Source organism: Protopterus annectens, chromosome 11.part0, assembly GCF_019279795.1.
Source record: "Protopterus annectens isolate FY-2018-M chromosome 11.part0, PAN1.0, whole genome shotgun sequence".
Classification (NCBI taxonomy): domain Eukaryota; kingdom Metazoa; phylum Chordata; order Ceratodontiformes; family Protopteridae; genus Protopterus; species Protopterus annectens.
Genome location: NC_056745.1, coordinates 1,444,335,202 through 1,444,360,241, shown reverse-complemented (window position 1 = coordinate 1,444,360,241; position 25,040 = coordinate 1,444,335,202). Strand labels below are relative to the sequence as shown.

General features: G+C 41.4%; 1 protein-coding gene across 1 annotated transcript in view; it reads right to left on the bottom strand.

Annotated features, from left to right (window-relative positions):
* The window catches only part of CPED1 (cadherin like and PC-esterase domain containing 1), a 2,422,552-nt gene that overhangs the window by 1,844,841 nt on the left and 552,671 nt on the right, over window positions 1-25,040 (bottom strand). Inside the window, exon 3 of the mRNA XM_044087326.1 lies at window positions 9,726-9,829. Coding sequence (XP_043943261.1) covers window positions 9,726-9,829 — 104 coding nt within the window. The remainder of the gene's footprint in view (window positions 1-9,725; window positions 9,830-25,040) is intronic.

Here is a 25,040-nt window from a genome sequence, read left to right as displayed (position 1 = left end):
TCTGCCCACTACACTATTGCTATGCTGCTTCATTTGCATATATCTTCCTTGTTATCCTCTTCAGCCATTTAAGCTGCATTAACCGTAGCTAAGCGATGGGCACACCCACGCATCTATGGTTAGCTGTAATTGGATTTTTTTTAAAAAAAAAGGGTTTCTTCATTTTATTTATACATTCTGTTGCTGTTATACACAAGGGTGACTGTTGCTGGGGATATATGGTCACCTGTGAGCGGTCTCGTTCATTTTATACCCCTTTCTGCAGTTCTACATTGCAGGGGGGTGTTTATTCTGAGAGCTCTGCTTTCCGACATGCCCCCTGCACTCTTACACACTCTGTGTAAGCCTAGGAGCTTGGGCAGTGTGCCTCATTCATATGTCTGGCACACTGCCATCCTGCTCCTAAATGGTCGCGTCCATGCAGGACTAAGCTAGTCCTGCACAGAAGATTAGTAAATCAGGGGGATTGTGATCACAAGTTTTGGGAAGACCTCGTAAATAAAATATAGCTCTTCTATTCCTTGCCTAAACTAATGTCTTTCAGCTTTTCCCAGTTAGGGGTCACCACAGCAGAACTCCAGTCCACTAATGATCGGCAGTGGATTTTTATGGTGCCAGCCCAAAGCCCAACCTTCAAAGAAGGCACACCCATTCATGCACGCATCTACCTGCATGTCTTTAAACTTCACTCGACCATGGGGAGGACATGCAGACTCCACACAAAAGGTGCTCCAGCCAAGAATAGAACAGGAGAACCTGTTGCTGTGAGGTGACAATGATAACCGCTACACTACCACGGTCTTTCTCTTCTACTGCTTCCCTGCAGGTCCAAAACATTTTCCTGAAACAGTTTGAAAAGGTTTAACCATTTCTTTTAGTGGATTAAAATCACAGCAAGGAAAAGTTTTATTCTATTAAAATCAGCAAGCATCTTAGTTAATACTTCTTCCACGGGTGATACTGCATGTTTAAGTTCCTGTTTTTTAAACATTTTTAAAACTTAGTACCCAAAGGTTTCAAGCTTTTTATTTCTTTAGCAAAAATAGATTTATTTATTTGTTTATATGGCTTCTTTTTAAGGTTGAATTTCTGTCTTGGGTTGAAAGACAGAAGCAAGATGAGGTTTTCTCTGTGGAATATTCAGAGCCACCTGAATTTCTTTCCACCTTGACCAGATGGTCATAACCCAATCGGATAAATCTAATACATATCTATAGTGATATTAGTGAATTTAAGCATTCTGTTAAGATATTTAGTTACTCAAATATTTTATTTTTTATCTTAATAGTTTCAATTTAATGAAGTAATTTAAAATATTTCAGAGGAAACTATGCAAAACAGTTTGTACTTCATTACTGCCATCATAAGACTGCTGTGTTCTGTTGATTAATACCAGGAAGATAGATTGCTGACACCACACTGCAGCAATAGGAGTGCTGCACTCCTGAGTGCATCATCCTTCGGATGAGACTTTAAACTGAGGCCCATCTACCAGAGTTGGTTGTAGCTTGGGTGAATGAAAACTTCCCATGGCACCTATCAAAAAGAGTATCCCACGTTCCCTGATGCACTGGTCAAATTTCGCTTAGCAGTATACGTATCACCTTAGGTCTCCCTTGAAAAGAGGCTGCTCACCTAGTGGGTCTAACTAGGTCAACAAAGGGTAAATAAAATAAATAAATAAATAAAATAACTAGATTGGGTAAAAGTGGCTCTTTTTCATGGGTGAGCCAGGAACGCAGTATAGTTTAGAGACTTGCTCATAGTCAAATAGTTTCAAATGCAGCCAAGGAATTAAACCTGTGTCCTAAGTGGTTTATAAAGGGAGTTCATTTTGTGAAACCTTGGATAGTTATCCCTGCAGCAACTAAGTAGCTACTGCAGTTTACTTTTTTCTGAAAATGGTGGTGAACAAAGAGTTTTCTGAAGTATAAAGGTGTGATCGTTTTTATATACAGGTAAGGTTCAGTTATATATTTTTATACTTTTTTTTTACTTTGCAATATTGCCTTTGTGTTGGTAACACCAACAAATTTATTGCTGGACATATTTATTTAACCATGTAGGGTTTAAATACCCACTGGATAGATGACACTGCTTCATATGAATAATACTGTATTTCATCATGTGTAGTTTGTAAAATGTGCTGCATGTGTGTGTGGGTGCATGTGTGCATGTGCATGTGTGTGTGTGTGTGTGTGTGTGTGTGCATGTGTGCATGTTTGCATGTACGCAGGCGTGTGCGTGAGTGTGTGTGTGTGTGTGTGTGTGTGTGTGTGTGTGTGTGTGTGTGTGTGCGCGCGTGTGTGCATGTGTGTGTGTGTGTGTGTGTGTGTGTGTGTGTGTGTGCCTGTGCCTGTCTGGGTGTGTGTGTGTGTGTGTGTGTGTGTGTGTGTGTGTGTGTGTGTGTGTGTGACTTTGTGTGTGTTTGTGGGGGGAGTCTTTGTGTGTGTGGGTCTTTGTGTGTGTGTGTGTGTGTGTGTGTGTGTGTGTGTGTGTGTGTGTGTGTGTGTGTGTGTGTGTCTGTGTATGTGTGTCTGTGTACGAATGTCTCTGCGTGTATGTGTGTGTGTGTCTGTGTGTGTATATATACGCATGTCTGTGCACGTTCATAGGTTCATAAGTTCATAGGTGTATACAAGGCTAGTGGCCCTGGAAACTTTACAAGCCTAGCCCATAGAAGTGCCCTGGCATCATGCGCCCGACATTAGTTCCCAGTGCCTCTCTCAAGTAGAGCCACTGGAGTGATCCCCGTGTCTCATTACGCTTGTCTATTCAGAATCAGTGGCTCAACAGGTAGCACCAGAAGTGCAACTAGTTAACTAGGGCAGGGTCAAGGGGTAGGTACCTCAAATGCAATGTGTTAGGGATAGCAGAATTGGCAGATCTCAAATGCAATGTGTTACGGACAGTACAACTGGCAGATATGTTTTTGTTTTTTTGTTCCTTTTTTAAGTTTCTCTCAGCATGTTAACATGGATGACAACAGAGAGCGAGGACATTAGGACCCAGTGCTTCTCTTTAGAGCAGAAGTGACTTTTATTTACTTATTTCACTCACCCTTTGATGCTGGAAAATCAGAAGACTGTTGGTTCCTTTCCCACATCAGGTGCTGTGGTTCATTTTCTAGAAAACAAACAAACAAAATTGCCACTGATTCTAAAGACAACCACAAAGCATTCTACAGCTATGTCAAGAATCTGAATGGCAACACTCAGATCTGCTCTGAGTTACAGCACAATGGCACTAAATATACAGACCCAACTAATATTGCCAACATCCTGGCAGATAGGTTCGGTGCTAACTTAACCCCCCCTCTCACCCCATAAAGTGCCCATCTCTATACCGGAAGAATGCAAAGTTCCTGTAATCACGGCTGCACAGGTAAAAACCACACTCTCCAAAGCCAAGAACACAGCATCCATGGGACCAGACAACATCCCAGGCTGCGTTCTACATGAACTACAGAACGAACTGGCACCTCACCTAAGTACCATGCTCAATCATAGCCTCACCTCAGGCTTTGTGCCTGCTGAATGGTGCACAGCAACGGTATCCCACTCCACAAGGGGGGAGCCACCACGGACCCTGGGAACTACCGCCCCATTAGCCTGACGAGCCTGGTCTGCAAGGCCATGGAACGTATCATCATGGAACTTATAAACAAAGACATTGGTAATCTCCAAACTCTGGATCCCACCCAGTTTGGGTTTGTAAAAGGCAGGTCATGTCTCCAAACCTGATAGACTTCTCTGAAGCAGTCACCAAAGCCGTAGACAAGGGTAAGGTGGTTCACACAGCCTATCTAGATCTTGCCAAGGCTTTTGCCACCATCCCCCACTCTGGAATTATAGATAAACTCACTAAACTAGGTATAAATCCCAATGTCACAAGACGGGTTGGCAACTGGCTCACTGACAGAACCCACGCTGTGAAATTAGCAGACTCCAAATCCGACTTCAGACCAGTGACAAGTGGAGTACCACAGGGTTCAGTCCTGGATCCTCTCCTGTTTGGTATCTACTTCTCTGAAGTACAGGCTAACACAGAAGGTCTTTGGCTAACGAAGTTCGCAGATTACTGCAAACTAGGATCCATAATCAAAACTCCTAATGATGTGGACATCCTACAAAAGGGCATCACTGAGACAGATGCCTGGTATCAAAGCCATGGCCTCAAGCTCAATGCCAAAAAGTACACTGTCATCCACTTTGGTAAAAACTCTGTACCCGTGAACTACAACATAGGCGGTAGTATACTTAACACCAAAAGTGTGATAAGAGACCTTGGGACACAGGTGGACAGTAGTCTCTCCTTTGATAATCATATCACCACAGTAGTCAGGAAATCCTTCTACGTGGAACACCTCATCACAAAAGGTTTCTCATCCAGAAAAAAAGAGGTCATTGTTCCCCTCTACTCATCACTCATTAGACCCATTATAGAGTACAACGCCCCTTTTGGTATGTACCTCACAAGACATCTCCAACAACTGGAAAGGCCACAGAAATACCTCACAAAGAGGATTACCAGCCTCAAACAGATGCCCTACGCTGACCGTCTCAAAAAACTCAAGCTTTACTCCGTCGCATATCACCTACTCAGAGGTGATCTCTGCCTAACATACAAAGCTATGTCAAACCCAGAGCTGTTGGACATGCTCCACTTAAAGAAATCCCAATCCCTCCGAGCTACACGCTCTAGGGACCTAAACCTTGTCATCACAATAAACAGAACATGCCGGAGGGATAGATTCCTGTCCCAGAGACTTCCCATACTCTGGAGTAAACTACCTATCTATATCAAACAAAACTCCAAATTAGCACTCTTCAAGAAAAATCTTGATGATTGGATGGAAAATAGGAAATTCACCCCAGGGGTTCACCTCTGTGGCTCTGTTCGACAGTGGCACAGGAAAATAATTTTCTTGGGTGGCAAAAGCCAGGGTACCTTTTTGGCTGGGCTTGTATAGGCCCCAGGGCTGATAGCCTAGTACCTACCTATGAACCTAAGAAATGACACTGCATTGTAACATAGGTTCATAGGTTCATAGGTTCATACTAGGCTATCTGCCCGAGGGCATTTACAAGCCTAGCCCATAGTTTTGTGGCTTACGCCACCTCTTTAGTATGGGGAACTATACCCATTATTTTGCTGTGCCTCTGTTTAATATAACATAATGGAGGCACCGCATTCCTGGCTGTGGTGTCCTTTGGGTGAGACGTTAAACCAAGGCATCATCTGCCTGAGCTGATGGTATGTCCTCTGGGTGAGACTTTAAACCAAGGTATCATCTGCCTGAGCTGATGGCATGTCCTTTGGGTGAGACGTTAAACCAATGCATCATCTGCCTGAGCTGATGCATGTCCATTGGGTGAGACATTAAACCAAGGCATCATCTGCCTGAGCTGATGGCATGTCCTTTGGGTGAGACATTAAACCAAGGCATCATATGCCTGAACTGATGTCATGTCCTTTGGGTGAGACATTAAACCAAGGCATCATCTGCCTAAGCTGATGGCATCTCCTTTGGGTGAGATGTTAAACCAAGGCATCATCTGCCTGAGCTGATGGCATGTCCTTTGGGTGAGACATTAAACCAAGGTATCATCTGCCTGAGCTCTTGGCATGTCCTTTGGGTGAGACATTAAACCAAGGCACCATCTGCCTGAGCTGCTGGCATGTCCTTTGGGTGAGACATTAAACCAAGGCATCATCTGCCTGAGCTGATGGCATGTCCTCTGGGTGAGACGTTAAACCAAGGTATCATCTGCCTGAGATGATGGCATGTCCTTTGGGTGAGATGTTAAACCAAGGCATCATCTGCCTGAGCTGATGCATGTCCATTGGGTGAGACATTAAACCAAGGCATCATCTACTTGAGCTGATGGCATGTCCTTTGGGTGAGACATTAAACCAAGGCATCATATGCCTGAACTGATGTCATGTCCTTTGGGTGAGACATTAAACCAAGGCATCATCTGCCTAAGCTGATGGCATGTCCTTTGGGTGAGACATTAAACCAAGGTATCATCTGCCTGAGCTCTTGGCATGTCCTTTGGGTGAGACATTAAACCAAGGCACCATCTGCCTGAGATGCTGGCATGTCCTTTGGGTGAGACGTTAAACCAAGGTATCATCTGCCTGAGCTGATGGCACATTAGATGGATAAAAAGGACTAATGTCACTCATCAAAAAGAGAGCACACTTTTCTTTTTTTATATACACTGTTCATCAAAAATAATGACAAAATATGGAACTATTATAGATCAATTAATGGACATGTGCCAAATGACAGAGACAAAAAATTAATTCTTCTATCTCCAAAGCAGACATGACTTTCATTACATTGGAGACTCTTTACATGGCAATTCATACACAGATCTTACATAACCCCTCATAAAATGGAACTTATGTTTAAGAAAAATATTAGCTGCTGGAGATGTGATTTATCAATAAAAGCAGACTGGCAACATATGTTCTACGAATGCCATTTGATTAAACCATATTGGGATAAAATAAATTATTTTCTGCAAATGGTATTCAATGACAAATTCCAGATTTTCAAATCTATTATTTTGTTTAATGCACCTGTACCTGACTGTGTACCAAGAACAAAATATGTAATCTTGTGGACTCTCCTAGTCATTGCAAGGAAGAACATTACATCAAACTGGAAATCCAAAGCTTCTCCAACTTTTAAGCCATTCATGAATATGGTGTCAGTAGTATCACAATTGGAAATGAACACTATTAAAGGAAGAACTGAAAGAACTACATCATTATATATAGCATGGCAAAAAGTAACTGAAATACTGGAGAGTAATGACTGTAGCAGATTATAATCAGGAAACAATTGTATAGAAAGTAAATTATATGCCAACAATAGACACCCTTGTAAATACTTTATTTTGGTTTTAATGTTTGATATCTGTTTAGAGGTTTTAGCCAACCTTTTTAAATAATTTATAAATACTTCACTGTCATAAATAACCTGCATTCATATTTTCTTGTTTTTCGAAATGAATAAAAATATTTACAAAAAAATAAATAAATATGTGCTTGTTATTTTACTAATTCGTACATATTCACAGGCAATTCTTCTTCCCTCAACTCTTTCACCATAACCACAATCATATTCTTATTAAAACAACATCACAGTCACATAACTTGTCATGCAATAATTTCTTGCAGCTACATTTCCATAAAATCCATAGTACACTAAATAAAATTCTATTTACACTATCAAATCCTTATCTCATTTTCATAGTTATCATGCTTAAATCTATTCTGAAACAATCATATTATATGCTCTTTTATTTTTTTTTCAAAACAGTTGTATTCTTTCAGATCCCATTATGTGCCACCTTTTCTTCTACTTTACAGATATTGCATAATCCTTCATCCTATTGGTTATACTTCATCTGCCCTTTGACAGGTAAGGTTACCTATTCACAGGTAATCTCCATAAAAAAATTCAGATGCTTCCCAAATCTCCCTCCTTTTTCCCTCTCAAACGGATCTACCTGATATCTTCGAAATTGCAGAACGTAAAATCACACTTTGTCAACACTCACAATATCGAATCTGCACTTCATCAAACCACTGGAACTACCAACATGTAAGTAACCAGTTAGCCAAAAAACAAACAAAAAAAAAAACTAAATTGCACCATCCCTAACTCACCCCCCACCACAACGAGAGGGGCTGCACCCTCCACACCCCCCTAACTAAATATACCAACTCTGAGATCACACTACAGTTGGGAAAAGGGCAAAGTTCACTATCTCACACAACCAGTTACTTACTGTGGCAAAATCTTCCTAGTTCTGGTGGTTTGATGAAGTGAGGTTTGAAATTCTGAGTGTCGAGAAAGTGGGATTCGATGATGTGGCATTTCAATGAACACAGGTAGACCCCTCTCAGGAATATATATATTTACTATAAATATTTAACTTTTCACAAAGCCGACAGTGCAGAATACTGAAATATAATGCCCAAAACACATAATGGAATTTTTTTCCTCAGGGAGGCAAGCACCCCACAAAAAATTCAACTTTATGGTATTTTCTGAAGGGAACCAGAAAACAGACCATATAAAACCATTTTATTGTCACAAATAAAAAGAATTAGCGCTTTAATTTTAAAACTTTTAAAACTTCATCAGATAAATATTTGCACACCATTAAAAACGTTTATAGAACTTCCAAATCCATTAAACAAGTCACGTGATAACCAAGCCCCCATCCATTACATCGAACTTAAAGAGCCCTATACACCTTTTAAAAACCTGGAAGAATATCATCAATTCCTCCACACACCCTGAATTTATATATAGCAACTCCATGGTCCTACCAATATAAAGAAGAAAGGAATCTCCAAAATAAAGCGAGTCATTTCTAGCACACACTTAGAAATAGCACCAGCAATGATAGAAATAGCGCCAGCAATGATAGAAGGAGCGCCAGTAATGATAAAAGGAGTGCAAACAAAGATAGAAATAGTGCCAGCAATGATAGAAGGAGTGCCAGTAATGGTAGAAGAAGTGCCAGTAATGGTAGAAGGAGTGCAAACAAAGATAGAAATAGTGCCAGCAATGATAGAAGGAGCACCAGTAATGGTAGAAGGAGTGCAAACAAAGATAGAAATAGTGCCAGCAATGATAGAAGGAGTGCCAGTAATGATAGAAGGAGCACCAGTAATGGTAGAAGGAGTGCAAACAAAGATAGAAATAGCACCAGCAATGATAGAAATAGCGCCAGCAATGATAGAAGGAGCGCCAGTAATGATAGAAGGAGTGCAAACAAAGATAGAAATAGCACCAGCAATGATAGAAGGAGTGCCAGTAATGGTAGAAGGAGCGCCAGTAATGGTAGAAGGAGTGCAAACAAAGATAGAAATAGTGCCAGCAATGATAGAAGGAGTGCCAGTAATGGTAGAAGGAGCGCCAGTAATGGTAGAAGGAGTGCAAACAAAGATAGAAATAGTGCCAGCAATGATAGAAGGAGCGCCAGTAATGATAGAAGGAGCACCAGTAATGATAGAAGGAGTGCAAACAAAGATAGAAATAGCACCAGCAATGATAGAAATAGCACCAGCAATGATAGAAGGAGTGCCAGTAATGATAGAAGGAGTGCAAACAAAGATAGAAATAGCGCCAGCAATGATAGACGGAGTGCCAGTAATGGTAGAAGGAGTGCCAGTAATGATAGAAGGAGCACCAGTAATGATAGAAGGAGTGCAAACAAAGATAGAAATAGCACCAGCAATGATAGAAATAGCACCAGCAATGATAGAAGGAGTGCCAGTAATGATAGAAGGAGTGCAAACAAAGAAAGAAATAGCGCCAGCAATGATAGACGGAGTGCCAGTAATGGTAGAAGGAGTGCCAGTAATGGTAGAAGGAGTGCAAACAAAGATAGAAATAGTGCCAGCAATGATAGAAGGAGTGCCAGTAATGGTAGAAGGAGTGCAAACAATAATAGAAATAGTGCCAGCAATGATAGAAATAGCACCATATTTCTTACGAAAACTGGCAATTAATGTTCTGTCTCTGTTTTTTCTGACAGCAAATGAAGCTTGTTGAATTTCACCTTAACCAGCTATAGAGGAGTCCTTTTTCTGTCTCACTCAGCCCTTGCCGTAGCACACAATAATTCTCTTTCACTATACTTCAAGCAATTGATAAAATAAAGGGCAACGCAGCCAAAAATACAAAGTGTTACCTTTTGATAGGGCTGAAAATGATAAAGGTGGTAATTTTCATTACAGCTGATGTGGTCTTTACCAGAAGCAAAGGAAATCAAAAGGTCCCACGTGCTGAAACTATCTGAAAGTAAAGAAATCAAGGCCCGTTGAATTTAGATGGAATATATACAGGTTATCTGGTTAATATTTACTATATAAACCAAAATAATAAGTTTGCAGTACTGATTGAAATTTCAACAATGAAATAAATTTAAATTAGTAACATTTGTAGTTCATTATTTTAGATTTTCATACAATTAATACTGTTGTTTTAATTATAAAATACTACGATATGTGCCATCATAAAAAGAAAAACTGAGTCAGTCAGGTGCAGACATAGAGAGAAAGACATTTTTTTTCACCTCCAAGTGGAGTTCAAGTGAAATGCGGCATTAAGAAATAAGTATGCAAACAGTGCATCAGTAAAAAAAAGTGATAACTTACGTGCAGGTACATTTTAGCAGGATAATAAATGCATCATACCAGCAATGTGCTTACAAAACATTTAAGTCCGTTCTAGTTACTATCACTGTACAGTGAATGATATCATGTTCTTCATATCTGAAGTTACTGTATCGCACAGTATTGGTAACAGACACTGCAGTTAGTGTATCTTACAGCATAGGGAACAAGACTCTCTGCAGTTAGTGTATCACACAGCATTGATAACAGACTCTGCAGTTAGTGTATCACACAGTATTGGTAACAGTCTCTCTGCAGTTAGTGTATCACACAGCATTGGTAACAGACTCTCTGCAGTTAGTGTATCACACAGCATTGATAACAGACTCTGCAGTTAGTGTATCACACAGTATTGGTAACAGACACTCTGCAGTTAGTGTATCACACAGCATTGGTAACATACACTGCAGTTAGTGTATCACACAGCACTGGTAACAGACACTCTGCAGTTAGTGTATCACACAGCATTGGTAACAGACACTGCAGTTAGTGTATCACACAGCATTGGTAACAGACACTGCAGTTAGTGTATCACACAGCACTGGTAAAAGACTCTCTGCATTTAGTGTATCACACAGCATTGGTAAAAGACACTCTGCAGTTAGTGTATCACACAGCATTGGTAACAGACACTGCAGTTAGTGTATCACACAGCACTGGTAACAGACACTCTGCAGTTAGTGTATCACACAGCATTGGTAACAGACACTGCAGTTAGTGTATCACACAGCACTGGTAACAGACACTCTGCAGTTAGTGTATCACACAGCATTGGTAACAGACTCTGCAGTTAGTGTATCATACAGCATTGGTAACAGACTCTGCAGTTAGTGTATCACACAACATTGGTAACAGACTCTGCAGTTAGTGTATCACACAGTATTGGTAACAGACACTCTGCAGTTAGTGTATCACACAGTATTGGTAACAGACTCTGCAGTTAGTATATCACACAGTATTGTTAACAGACACTCTGCAGTTAGTGTATAACACAGCATTGGTAACAGACTCTACAGTTAGTGTATCACACAGCATTGGTAACAGACTCTGCAGTTAGTGTATCACACAGTATTGATAACAGACTCTGTACAGTTAGTGTATCACACAGCATTGGTAACAGACTCTCTGCAGTTAGTGTATCACACAGCATTGGTAACAGACTCTCTGCAGTTAGTGTATCACACAGCATTGATAACAGACTCTGCAGTTAGTGTATCACACAGTATTGGTAACAGACACTCTGCAGTTAGTGTATCACACAGCATTGGTAACATACACTGCAGTTAGTGTATCACACAGCACTGGTAACAGACACTCTGCAGTTAGTGTATCACACAGCATTGGTAACAGACACTGCAGTTAGTGTATCACACAGCATTGGTAACAGACACTGCAGTTAGTGTATCACACAGCACTGGTAAAAGACTCTCTGCATTTAGTGTATCACACAGCATTGGTAAAAGACACTCTGCAGTTAGTGTATCACACAGCATTGGTAACAGACACTGCAGTTAGTGTATCACACAGCACTGGTAACAGACACTCTGCAGTTAGTGTATCACACAGCATTGGTAACAGACACTGCAGTTAGTGTATCACACAGCACTGGTAACAGACACTCTGCAGTTAGTGTATCACACAGCATTGGTAACAGACTCTGCAGTTAGTGTATCATACAGCATTGGTAACAGACTCTGCAGTTAGTGTATCACACAACATTGGTAACAGACTCTGCAGTTAGTGTATCACACAGTATTGGTAACAGACACTCTGCAGTTAGTGTATCACACAGTATTAGTAACAGACTCTGCAGTTAGTATATCACACAGTATTGTTAACAGACACTCTGCAGTTAGTGTATAACACAGCATTGGTAACAGACTCTACAGTTAGTGTATCACACAGCATTGGTAACAGACTCTGCAGTTAGTGTATCACACAGTATTGATAACAGACTCTGTACAGTTAGTGTATCACACAGCATTGGTAACAGACTATGCAGTTAGAGTATCACACAGCATTGGTAACAGACTCTGCAGTTAGTGTATCACACAGCATTGGTAACAGACACTCTGCAGTCAGTGTATCACACAGCATTGGTAACAGACTCTGCAGTTAGTGTATCACACAGCATAGGTAACAGACTCTCTGCAGTCAGTGTATCACAAAGCATTGGTAACAGACACTGCAGTTAGTGTATCACACAGCACTGGTAACAGACACTCTGTAGTTAGTGTATCACACAGCATTGGTAACAGACTCTGCAGTTAGTGTATCACACAGTATTGGTAACAGACACTCTGCAGTTAGTGTATCACACAGCATTGGTAACAGACTCTGCAGTTAGTGTATCACACAGTATTGGTAACAGACACTCTGCAGTTAGTGTATCACACAGTATTGGTAACAGACTCTGCAGTTAGTGTATCACACAGTATTGGTAACAGACACTCTGCAGTTAGTGTATAACACATCATTGGTAACAGACTCTGCAGTTAGTGTATCACACAGCATTGGTAACAGACTCTGCAGTTAGTGTATCACACAGCATTGGTAAAAGACACTCTGCAGTTAGTGTATCACACAGCATTGGTAACAGAAACTCTGCAGTTAGTGTATCACACAGTATTGTTAACAGACTCTGCAGATAAGGTATCACAAAGCATTGGTAACAGACACTGCAGTTAGTGTATCACACAGCATTGGTAACAGACTCTGCAGTTAGTGTATCACACAGTATTGGTAACAGACTCTCTGCAGTTACTGTATCACACAGCATTGGTAACAGACTCTCTGCAGTTAGTGTATCACACAGCATTGGTAACAGACTCTGCAGTTAGTGTCACACAGCATTGGTAACAGACACCCTGCAGTCAGTGTATCACACAGCATTGCTAACAGACTCTGCAGTTAGTGTATCACACAGCATAGGTAACAGACTCTCTGCAGTCAGTGTATCACACAGTATTGGTATCAGTCTCTCTGCAGTTAGTGTATCACACAGCATTGGTAACAGACACTCTGCAGTTAGTGTATCACACAGTATTGGTAACAGACTCTCCACAGTTAGTGTATCACACAGCATTGGTAACAGACTTTCTGCAGTTAGTGTATCACACAGCATTGGTAACAGACTCTGCAGTTAGTGTATCACACAGTATTGGTAACAGACACTCTGCAGTTAGTGTATCACACAGTATTGGTAACAGACACTCTGCAGTTAGTGTATCACACAGTATTGGTAACAGCACTCTGCAGTTAGTGTATAACACAGCATTGGTAACAGACTCTGCAGTTAGTGTATCACACAGCATTGGTAACAGACTCTGCAGTTAGTGTATCACACAGCATTGGTAAAAGACACTCTGCAGTTAGTGTATCACACAGCATTGGTAACAGAAACTCTGCAGTTAGTGTATCACACAGTATTGTTAACAGACTCTGCAGATAAGGTATCACAAAGCATTGGTAACAGACACTGCAGTTAGTGTATCACACAGCATTGGTAACAGACTCTGCAGTTAGTGTATCACACAGTATTGGTAACAGACTCTCTGCAGTTACTGTATCACACAGCATTGGTAACAGACTCTCTGCAGTTAGTGTATCACACAGCATTGGTAACAGACTCTGCAGTTAGTGTCACACAGCATTGGTAACAGACACCCTGCAGTCAGTGTATCACACAGCATTGCTAACAGACTCTGCAGTTAGTGTATCACACAGCATAGGTAACAGACTCTCTGCAGTCAGTGTATCACACAGTATTGGTATCAGTCTCTCTGCAGTTAGTGTATCACACAGCATTGGTAACAGACACTCTGCAGTTAGTGTATCACACAGTATTGGTAACAGACACTACACAGTTAGTGTATCACACAGCATTGGTAACAGACTTTCTGCAGTTAGTGTATCACACAGCATTGGTAACAGACTCTGCAGTTAGTGTATCACACAGTATTGGTAACAGACACTCTGCAGTTAGTGTATCACACAGTATTGGTAACAGACACTCTGCAGTTAGTGTATCACACAGCATTGGTAACAGACTCTGCAGTTAGTGTATCACACAGTATTGGTAACAGACACTCTGCAGTTAGTGTATCACACAGCATTGGTAACAGACTCTGCAGTTAGTGTATCACACAGTATTGGTAACAGACACTCTGCAGTTAGTGTATCACACAGCATTGGTAACAGACTCTGCAGTTAGTGTATCACACAGCACTGGTAACAGACACCCTGCAGTTAGTGTATCACACAGGATTGGTAACAGACACTGCAGTTAGTGTATCACACAGCATTGGTAACAGACTCTCTGCAGTTAGTGTATCACACAGCATTGATAACAGACTCTGCAGTTAGTGTATCACACAGTATTGGTAACAGACACTCTGCAGTTAGTGTATCACACAGCATTGGTAACATACACTGCAGTTAGTGTATCACACAGCACTGGTAACAGACACTCTGCAGTTAGTGTATCACACAGCATTGGTAACAGACACTGCAGTTAGTGTATCACACAGCACTGGTAACAGACACTCTGCAGTTAGTGTATCACACAGCATTGGTAACAGACTCTGCAGTTAGTGTATCATACAGCATTGGTAACAGACTCTGCAGTTAGTGTATCACACAACATTGGTAACAGACTCTGCAGTTAGTGTATCACACAGTATTGGTAACAGACACTCTGCAGTTAGTGTATCACACAGTATTGGTAACAGACTCTGCAGTTAGTATATCACACAGTATTGTTAACAGACACTCTGCAGTTAGTGTATAACACAGCATTGGTAACAGACTCTACAGTTAGTGTATCACACAGCATTGGTAACAGACTCTGCAGTTAGTGTATCACACAGTATTGATAACAGACTCTGTACAGTTAGTGTATCACACAGCATTGGTAACAGACTCTCTGCAGTTAGTGTATCACACAGCATTGGTAACAGACTCTCTGCAGTTAGTGTATCACACAGCATTGATAACAGACTCTGCAGTTAGTGTATCACACAGTATTGGTAACAGACACTCTGCAGTTAGTGTATCACACAGCATTGGTAACATACACTGCAGTTAGTGTATCACACAGCACTGGTAACAGACACTCTGCAGTTAGTGTATCACACAGCATTGGTAACAGACACTGCAGTTAGTGTATCACACAGCATTGGTAACAGACACTGCAGTTAGTGTATCACACAGCACTGGTAAAAGACTCTCTGCATTTAGTGTATCACACAGCATTGGTAAAAGACACTCTGCAGTTAGTGTATCACACAGCATTGGTAACAGACACTGCAGTTAGTGTATCACACAGCACTGGTAACAGACACTCTGCAGTTAGTGTATCACACAGCATTGGTAACAGACACTGCAGTTAGTGTATCACACAGCACTGGTAACAGACACTCTGCAGTTAGTGTATCACACAGCATTGGTAACAGACTCTGCAGTTAGTGTATCATACAGCATTGGTAACAGACTCTGCAGTTAGTGTATCACACAACATTGGTAACAGACTCTGCAGTTAGTGTATCACACAGTATTGGTAACAGACACTCTGCAGTTAGTGTATCACACAGTATTAGTAACAGACTCTGCAGTTAGTATATCACACAGTATTGTTAACAGACACTCTGCAGTTAGTGTATAACACAGCATTGGTAACAGACTCTACAGTTAGTGTATCACACAGCATTGGTAACAGACTCTGCAGTTAGTGTATCACACAGTATTGATAACAGACTCTGTACAGTTAGTGTATCACACAGCATTGGTAACAGACTATGCAGTTAGAGTATCACACAGCATTGGTAACAGACTCTGCAGTTAGTGTATCACACAGCATTGGTAACAGACACTCTGCAGTCAGTGTATCACACAGCATTGGTAACAGACTCTGCAGTTAGTGTATCACACAGCATAGGTAACAGACTCTCTGCAGTCAGTGTATCACAAAGCATTGGTAACAGACACTGCAGTTAGTGTATCACACAGCACTGGTAACAGACACTCTGTAGTTAGTGTATCACACAGCATTGGTAACAGACTCTGCAGTTAGTGTATCACACAGTATTGGTAACAGACACTCTGCAGTTAGTGTATCACACAGCATTGGTAACAGACTCTGCAGTTAGTGTATCACACAGTATTGGTAACAGACACTCTGCAGTTAGTGTATCACACAGTATTGGTAACAGACTCTGCAGTTAGTGTATCACACAGTATTGGTAACAGACACTCTGCAGTTAGTGTATAACACATCATTGGTAACAGACTCTGCAGTTAGTGTATCACACAGCATTGGTAACAGACTCTGCAGTTAGTGTATCACACAGCATTGGTAAAAGACACTCTGCAGTTAGTGTATCACACAGCATTGGTAACAGAAACTCTGCAGTTAGTGTATCACACAGTATTGTTAACAGACTCTGCAGATAAGGTATCACAAAGCATTGGTAACAGACACTGCAGTTAGTGTATCACACAGCATTGGTAACAGACTCTGCAGTTAGTGTATCACACAGTATTGGTAACAGACTCTCTGCAGTTACTGTATCACACAGCATTGGTAACAGACTCTCTGCAGTTAGTGTATCACACAGCATTGGTAACAGACTCTGCAGTTAGTGTCACACAGCATTGGTAACAGACACCCTGCAGTCAGTGTATCACACAGCATTGCTAACAGACTCTGCAGTTAGTGTATCACACAGCATAGGTAACAGACTCTCTGCAGTCAGTGTATCACACAGTATTGGTATCAGTCTCTCTGCAGTTAGTGTATCACACAGCATTGGTAACAGACACTCTGCAGTTAGTGTATCACACAGTATTGGTAACAGACTCTCCACAGTTAGTGTATCACACAGCATTGGTAACAGACTTTCTGCAGTTAGTGTATCACACAGCATTGGTAACAGACTCTGCAGTTAGTGTATCACACAGTATTGGTAACAGACACTCTGCAGTTAGTGTATCACACAGTATTGGTAACAGACTCTGCAGTTAGTGTATCACACAGTATTGGTAACAGCACTCTGCAGTTAGTGTATAACACAGCATTGGTAACAGACTCTGCAGTTAGTGTATCACACAGCATTGGTAACAGACTCTGCAGTTAGTGTATCACACAGCATTGGTAAAAGACACTCTGCAGTTAGTGTATCACACAGCATTGGTAACAGAAACTCTGCAGTTAGTGTATCACACAGTATTGTTAACAGACTCTGCAGATAAGGTATCACAAAGCATTGGTAACAGACACTGCAGTTAGTGTATCACACAGCATTGGTAACAGACTCTGCAGTTAGTGTATCACACAGTATTGGTAACAGACTCTCTGCAGTTACTGTATCACACAGCATTGGTAACAGACTCTCTGCAGTTAGTGTATCACACAGCATTGGTAACAGACTCTGCAGTTAGTGTCACACAGCATTGGTAACAGACACCCTGCAGTCAGTGTATCACACAGCATTGCTAACAGACTCTGCAGTTAGTGTATCACACAGCATAGGTAACAGACTCTCTGCAGTCAGTGTATCACACAGTATTGGTATCAGTCTCTCTGCAGTTAGTGTATCACACAGCATTGGTAACAGACACTCTGCAGTTAGTGTATCACACAGTATTGGTAACAGACACTCCACAGTTAGTGTATCACACAGCATTGGTAACAGACTTTCTGCAGTTAGTGTATCACACAGCATTGGTAACAGACTCTGCAGTTAGTGTATCACACAGTATTGGTAACAGACACTCTGCAGTTAGTGTATCACACAGTATTGGTAACAGACACTCTGCAGTTAGTGTATCACACAGCATTGGTAACAGACTCTGCAGTTAGTGTATCACACAGTATTGGTAACAGACACTCTGCAGTTAGTGTATCACACAGTATTGGTAACAGACTCTGCAGTTAGTGTATCACACAGTATTGGTAACAGACACTCTTCAGTTAGTGTATCACACAGCATTGGTAACATACACTGCAGTTAGTGTATCACACAGTATTGGTAACAGACACTCTGCAGTTAGTGTATCACACAGTATTGGTAACAGACTCTGCAGTTAGTGTATCACACAGTATTGGTAACAGACACTCTGCAGTTAGTGTATCACACAGTGTTGGTAACAGACACTCTGCAGTTAGTGTATCACACAGTATTGGTAACAGACTCTGCAGTTAGTGTATCACACAGTATTGGTAACAGACACTCTTCAGTTAGTGTATAACACAGCATTGGTAACAGACTCTGCAGTTAGTGTATCACACAGTATTGGTAACAGACTCTGTACAGTTAGTGTATCACACAGCATTGGTAACAGACTCTGCAGTTAGTGTATCACACAGCATTAGTTACAGACACTCTGCAGTTAGTTTATCACACAGTATTGATAACAGACTCTGCAGTTAGTGTATCACACAGTATTGGTAACAGACTCTCTGCAGTTAGTGTATCACACAGCATTGGTAACAGACTCTCTGCAGTTAGTGTATCACACAGCATTGGTAACAGATTCTGCAGTTAGTGTATCACACAGCATTGGTAACAAACACTCTGCAGTTAGTGTATCACACAGCATTGGTAACAGATTCAGCATTTAGTGTATCACACAGCACAGGTAACAGACTCTCTGCAGTCAGTGTATCACACAGCATTGGTAACAGACTCTGCAGTTAGTGTATCACACAGCATTGGTAACAGACACTCTGCAGTTAGTGTATCACACAGTATTGGAAACAGACTATCTGCAGTTAGTGTATCACACAGCATTGGTAACAGACCCACTGCAGTTAGTGTATCACACAGCATTAGTAACAGACTCTGCAGTTAGTGTATCACACAGTATTGGTAACAGACGCTCTGCAGTTAGTGTATCACACAGCATTGGTAACAGACTCTCTGCAGTTAGTGTTTCACACAGCATAGGTAACAGACTCTCTGCAGTTAGTATATCACACAGCATTGGTAACAGACTCTGCAGTTAGTGTATCACACAGTATTGGTAACAGACACTCTGCAGTTAGTGTATAACACAGTACTGGTAACAGACACTCTGCAGTTAGTGTATCACACAGTATTGGTAACAGACTCTCTGCAGTTAGTGTATCACACAGGTTTGGTAACAGACTCTGCAGTTAGTGTATCACACAGCATTGGTAACAGACACTCTGAAGTTAGTGTATCACACAGCATTGGTAACAGACACTCTGCAGTTAGTGTATCACACAGTATTGGTAACAGACTCTCTGCAGTTAGTGTATCACACAGCATTGGTAACAGACCCACTGCAGTTAGTGTATCACACAGTATTGGTAACAGACACTCTGCAGTTTGTATATCACACAGCATTGGTAACAGACACTCTGCAGTTAGTGTATCACACAGCATTGATAACAGACTTTCTGCAGTTAGTGTATCACACAGCACTGGTAACAGACTCTCTGCAGTTAGTGTATCACACAGTATTGGTAACAGACTCTCTGCAGTTAGTGTATCACACAGCATTGGTAACAGACTCTCTGCAGTTAGTGTATCACACAGTATTGGTAACAGACACTCTGCAGTTAGTGTATCACACAGTATTGGTAACAGACTCTGCAGTTAGTGTATCACATAGTATTGGTAACAGACACTCTGCAGTTAGTGTATAACACAGCATTGGTAACAGACTCTACAGTTAGAGTATCACACAGCATTGGTAACAGACTCTGCAGTTAGTGTATCACACAGTATTGGTAACAGACTCTGTACAGTTAGTGTATCATACAGCATTGGTAACAGACTCTGCAGTTAGTGTATCACACAGCATTGGTAACAGACTCTGCAGTTAGTGTATCACACAGCATTGGTAAAAGACACTCTGCAGTTAGTGTATCACACAGCATTGGTAACAGAAACTCTGCAGTTAGTGTATCACACAGTATTGGTAACAGACTATGCAGATAAGGTATCGCAAAGCATTGGTAACAGACACTGCAGTTAGTGTATCACACAGCATTGGTAACAGACTCTGCAGTTAGTGTGTCACACAGTATTGGTAACAGACTCTCTGCAGTTACTGTATCACACAGCATTGGTAACAGACTCTCTGCAGTTAGTGTATCACACAGCATTGGTAACAGACTCTGCAGTTAGTGTATCACACAGCATTGGTAACAGACACCCTGCTGTCAGTGTATCACACAGCATTGCTAACAGACTCTGCAGTTAGTGTATCACACAGCATAGGTAACAGACTCTCTGCAGTCAATGTATCACACAGTATTGGTAACAGTCTCTCTGCAGTTAGTGTATCACACAGCATTGGTAACAGACTCTCTGCAGTTAGTGTATCACACAGCATTGGTAACAGACCCACTGCAGTTAGTGTATCACACAGTATTGGTAACAGACACTCTGCAGTTTGTATATCACACAGCATTGGTAACAGACACTCTGCAGTTAGTGTATCACACAGCATTGGTAACAGACTTTCTGCAGTTAGTGTATCACACAGCACTTGTAACAGACTCTCTGCAGTTAGTGTATCACACAGTATTGGTAGCAGACTCTCTGCAGTTTGTGTATCTTACAGCATAGGGAACAAGACTCTCTGCAGTTAGTGTATCACACAGCATTGGTAACAGACACTCTGCAGTTAGTGTATCACACAGTATTGGTAACAGACATTCTGCAGTTAGTGTATCACACAGTATTGGTAACAGACTCTGCAGTTAGTGTATCACACAGTATTGGTAACAGACACTCTGCAGTTAGTGTATAACACAGCATTGGTAACAGACTCTACAGTTAGAGTATCACACAGCATTGGTAACAGACTCTGCAGTTAGTGTATCACACAGCATTGGTAACAGACACTCTGCAGTTAGTGTATCACACAGTATTGGTAACAGACACTCTGTAGTTAGTGTATCACACAGTATTGGTAACAGACACTCTGCAGTTAGTGTATAACACAGCATTGGTAACAGACTCTGCAGTTAGTGTATCACACAGCATTGGTAACAGACTCTGCAGTTAGTGTATCACACAGCATTGGTAACAGAAACTCTGCAGTTAGTGTATCACACAGTATTGTTAACAGACTCTGCAGATAAGGTATCACAAAGCATTGGTAACAGACACTGCAGTTAGTGTATCACACAGCATTGGTAACAGACTCTGCAGTTAGTGTATCACACAGTATTGGTAACAGACTCTCTGCAGTTACTGTATCACACAGCATTGGTAACAGACTCTCTGCAGTTAGTGTATCACACAGCATTGGCAACAGACTCTGCAGTTAGTGTCACACAGCATTGGTAACAGACACCCTGCAGTCAGTGTATCACACAGCATTGCTAACAGACTCTGCAGTTAGTGTATCACACAGCATAGGTAACAGACTCTCTGCAGTCAGTGTATCACACAGTATTGGTATCAGTCTCTCTGCAGTTAGTGTATCACACAGCATTGGTAACAGACACTCTGCAGTTAGTGTATCACACAGTATTGGTAACAGACTCTGCAGTTAGTGTATCACACAGCATAGGTAACAGACTCTCTGCAGTTAGTGTATCACACTATTGGTAACAGACTCTCTGCAGTTAGTGTATCACACAGTATTGGTAACAGACTCTCCACAGTTAGTGTATCACACAGCATTGGTAACAGACTTTCTGCAGTTAGTGTATCACACAGCATTGGTAACAGACTCTGCAGTTAGTGTATCACACAGTATTGGTAACAGACACTCTGCTGTTAGTGTATCACACAGTATTGGTAACAGACACTCTGCAGTTAGTGTATCACACAGCATTGGTAACAGACTCTGCAGTTAGTGTATCACACAGTATTGGTAACAGACACTCTGCAGTTAGTGTATCACACAGTATTGGTAACAGACTCTGCAGTTAGTGTATCACACAGTATTGGTAACAGACACTCTTCAGTTAGTGTATCACACAGCATTGGTAACATACACTGCAGTTAGTGTACCACACAGTATTGGTAACAGACACTCTGCAGTTAGTGTATCACACAGTATTGGTAACAGACTCTGCAGTTAGTGTATCACACAGTATTGGTAACAGACACTCTGCAGTTAGTGTATCACACAGTGTTGGTAACAGACACTCTGCAGTTAGTGTATCACACAGTATTGGTAACAGACTCTGCAGTTAGTGTATCACACAGTATTGGTAACAGACACTCTTCAGTTAGTGTATAACACAGCATTGGTAACAGACTCTGCAGTTAGTGTATCACACAGCATTTGTAACAGACTCTGCAGTTAGTGTATCACACAGTATTGGTAACAGACTCTGTACAGTTAGTGTATCACACAGCATTGGTAACAGACTCTGCAGTTAGTGTATCACACAGCATTAGTTACAGACACTCTGCAGTTAGTGCATCACACAGCATTGGTAATAGACACACTGCAGTTAGTTTATCACACAGTATTGATAACCGACTCTGCAGTTAGTGTATCACACAGTATTGGTAACAGACTCTCTGCAGTTAGTGTATCACACAGCATTGGTAACAGACTCTCTGCAGTTAGTGTATCACACAGCATTGGTAACAGACTCTGCAGTTAGTGTATCACACTGCATTGGTAACAAACACTCTGCAGTTAGTGTATCACACAGCATTGGTAACAGATTCAGCATTTAGTGTATCACACAGCACAGGTAACAGACTCTCTGCAGTCAGTGTATCACACAGCATTGCTAACAGACTCTGCAGTTAGTGTATCACACAGCATTGGTAACAGACACTCTGCAGTTAGTGTATCACACAGTATTGGAAACAGACTATCTGCAGTTAGTGTATCACACAGCATTGGTAACAGACCCACTGCAGTTAGTGTATCACACAGCATTAGTAACAGACTCTGCAGTTAGTGTATCACACAGTATTGGTAACAGACGCTCTGCAGTTAGTGTATCACACAGCATTGGTAACAGACTCTCTGCAGTTAGTGTTTCACACAGCATAGGTAACAGACTCTCTGCAGTTAGTATATCACACAGCATTGGTAACAGACTCTGCAGTTAGTGTATAACACAGTGCTGGTAACAGACACTCTGCAGTTAGTGTATCACACAGTATTGGTAACAGACTCTCTGCAGTTAGTGTATCACACAGGTTTAGTAACAGACTCTGCAGTTAGTGTATCACACAGCATTGGTAACAGACACTCTGAAGTTAGTGTATCACACAGCATTGGTAACAGACACTCTGCAGTTAGTGTATCACACAGTATTGGTAACAGACTCTCTGCAGTTAGTGTATCACACAGCATTGGTAACAGACCCACTGCAGTTAGTGTATCACACAGTATTGGTAACAGACACTCTGCAGTTTGTATATCACACAGCATTGGTAACAGACACTCTGCAGTTAGTGTATCACACAGCATTGATAACAGACTTTCTGCAGTTAGTGTATCACACAGCACTGGTAACAGACTCTCTGCAGTTAGTGTATCACACAGTATTGGTAACAGTCTCTCTGCAGTTAGTGTATCACACAGCATTGGTAACAGACTCTGCAGTTAGTGTGTCACACAGTATTGGTAACAGACTCTCTGCAGTTACTGTATCACACAGCACTGGTAACAAACTCTCTGCAGTTAGTGTATCACACAGCATTGGTAACAGACTCTGCAGTTAGTGTATCACACAGCATTGGTAACAGACACCCTGCAGTCAGTGTATCACACAGCATTGCTAACAGACTCTGCAGTTAGTGTATCACACAGCATAGGTAACAGACTCTCTGCAGTCAGTGTATCACACAGTATTGGTAACAGTCTCTCTGCAGTTAGTGTATCACACAGCATTGATAACAGACTCTCTGCAGTTAGTGTATCACACAGCATTGGTAACAGACCCACTGCAGTTAGTGTATCACACAGTATTGGTAACAGACACTCTGCAGTTTGTATATCACACAGCATTGGTAACAGACACTCTGCAGTTAGTGTATCACACAGCATTGGTAACAGACTTTCTGCAGTTAGTGTATCACACAGCACTTGTAACAGACTCTCTGCAGTTAGTGTATCACACAGTATTGGTAGCAGACTCTCTGCAGTTTGTGTATCTTACAGCATAGGGAACAAGACTCTCTGCAGTTAGTGTATCACACAGCATTGGTAACAGACACTCTGCAGTTAGTGTATCACACAGTATTGGTAACAGACATTCTGCAGTTAGTGTATCACACAGTATTGGTAACAGACTCTGCAGTTAGTGTATCACACAGTATTGGTAACAGACACTCTGCAGTTAGTGTATAACACAGCATTGGTAACAGACTCTACAGTTAGAGTATCACACAGCATTGGTAACAGACTCTGCAGTTAGTGTATCACACAGTATTGGTAACAGACTCTGTACAGTTAGTGTATCACACAGCATTGGTAACAGACTCTGCAGTTAGTGTATCACACAGCATTGGTAACAGACTCTGCAGTTAGTGTATCACACAGCATTGGTAAAAGACACTCTGCAGTTAGTGTATCACACAGCATTGGTGACAGAAACTCTGCAGTTAGTGTATCACACAGTATTGGTAACAGACTATGCAGATTAGGTATTGCAAAACATTGGTAACAGACACTGCAGTTAGTGTATCACACAGCATTGGTAACAGACTCTGCAGTTAGTATATCACACAGTATTGGTAACAGACTCTCTGCAGTTACTGTATCACACAGCATTGGTAACAGACTCTCTGCAGTTAGTGTATCACACAGCATTGGTAACAGACTCTGCAGTTATTGTATCACACAGCATTGGTAACAGACACCCTGCAGTCAGT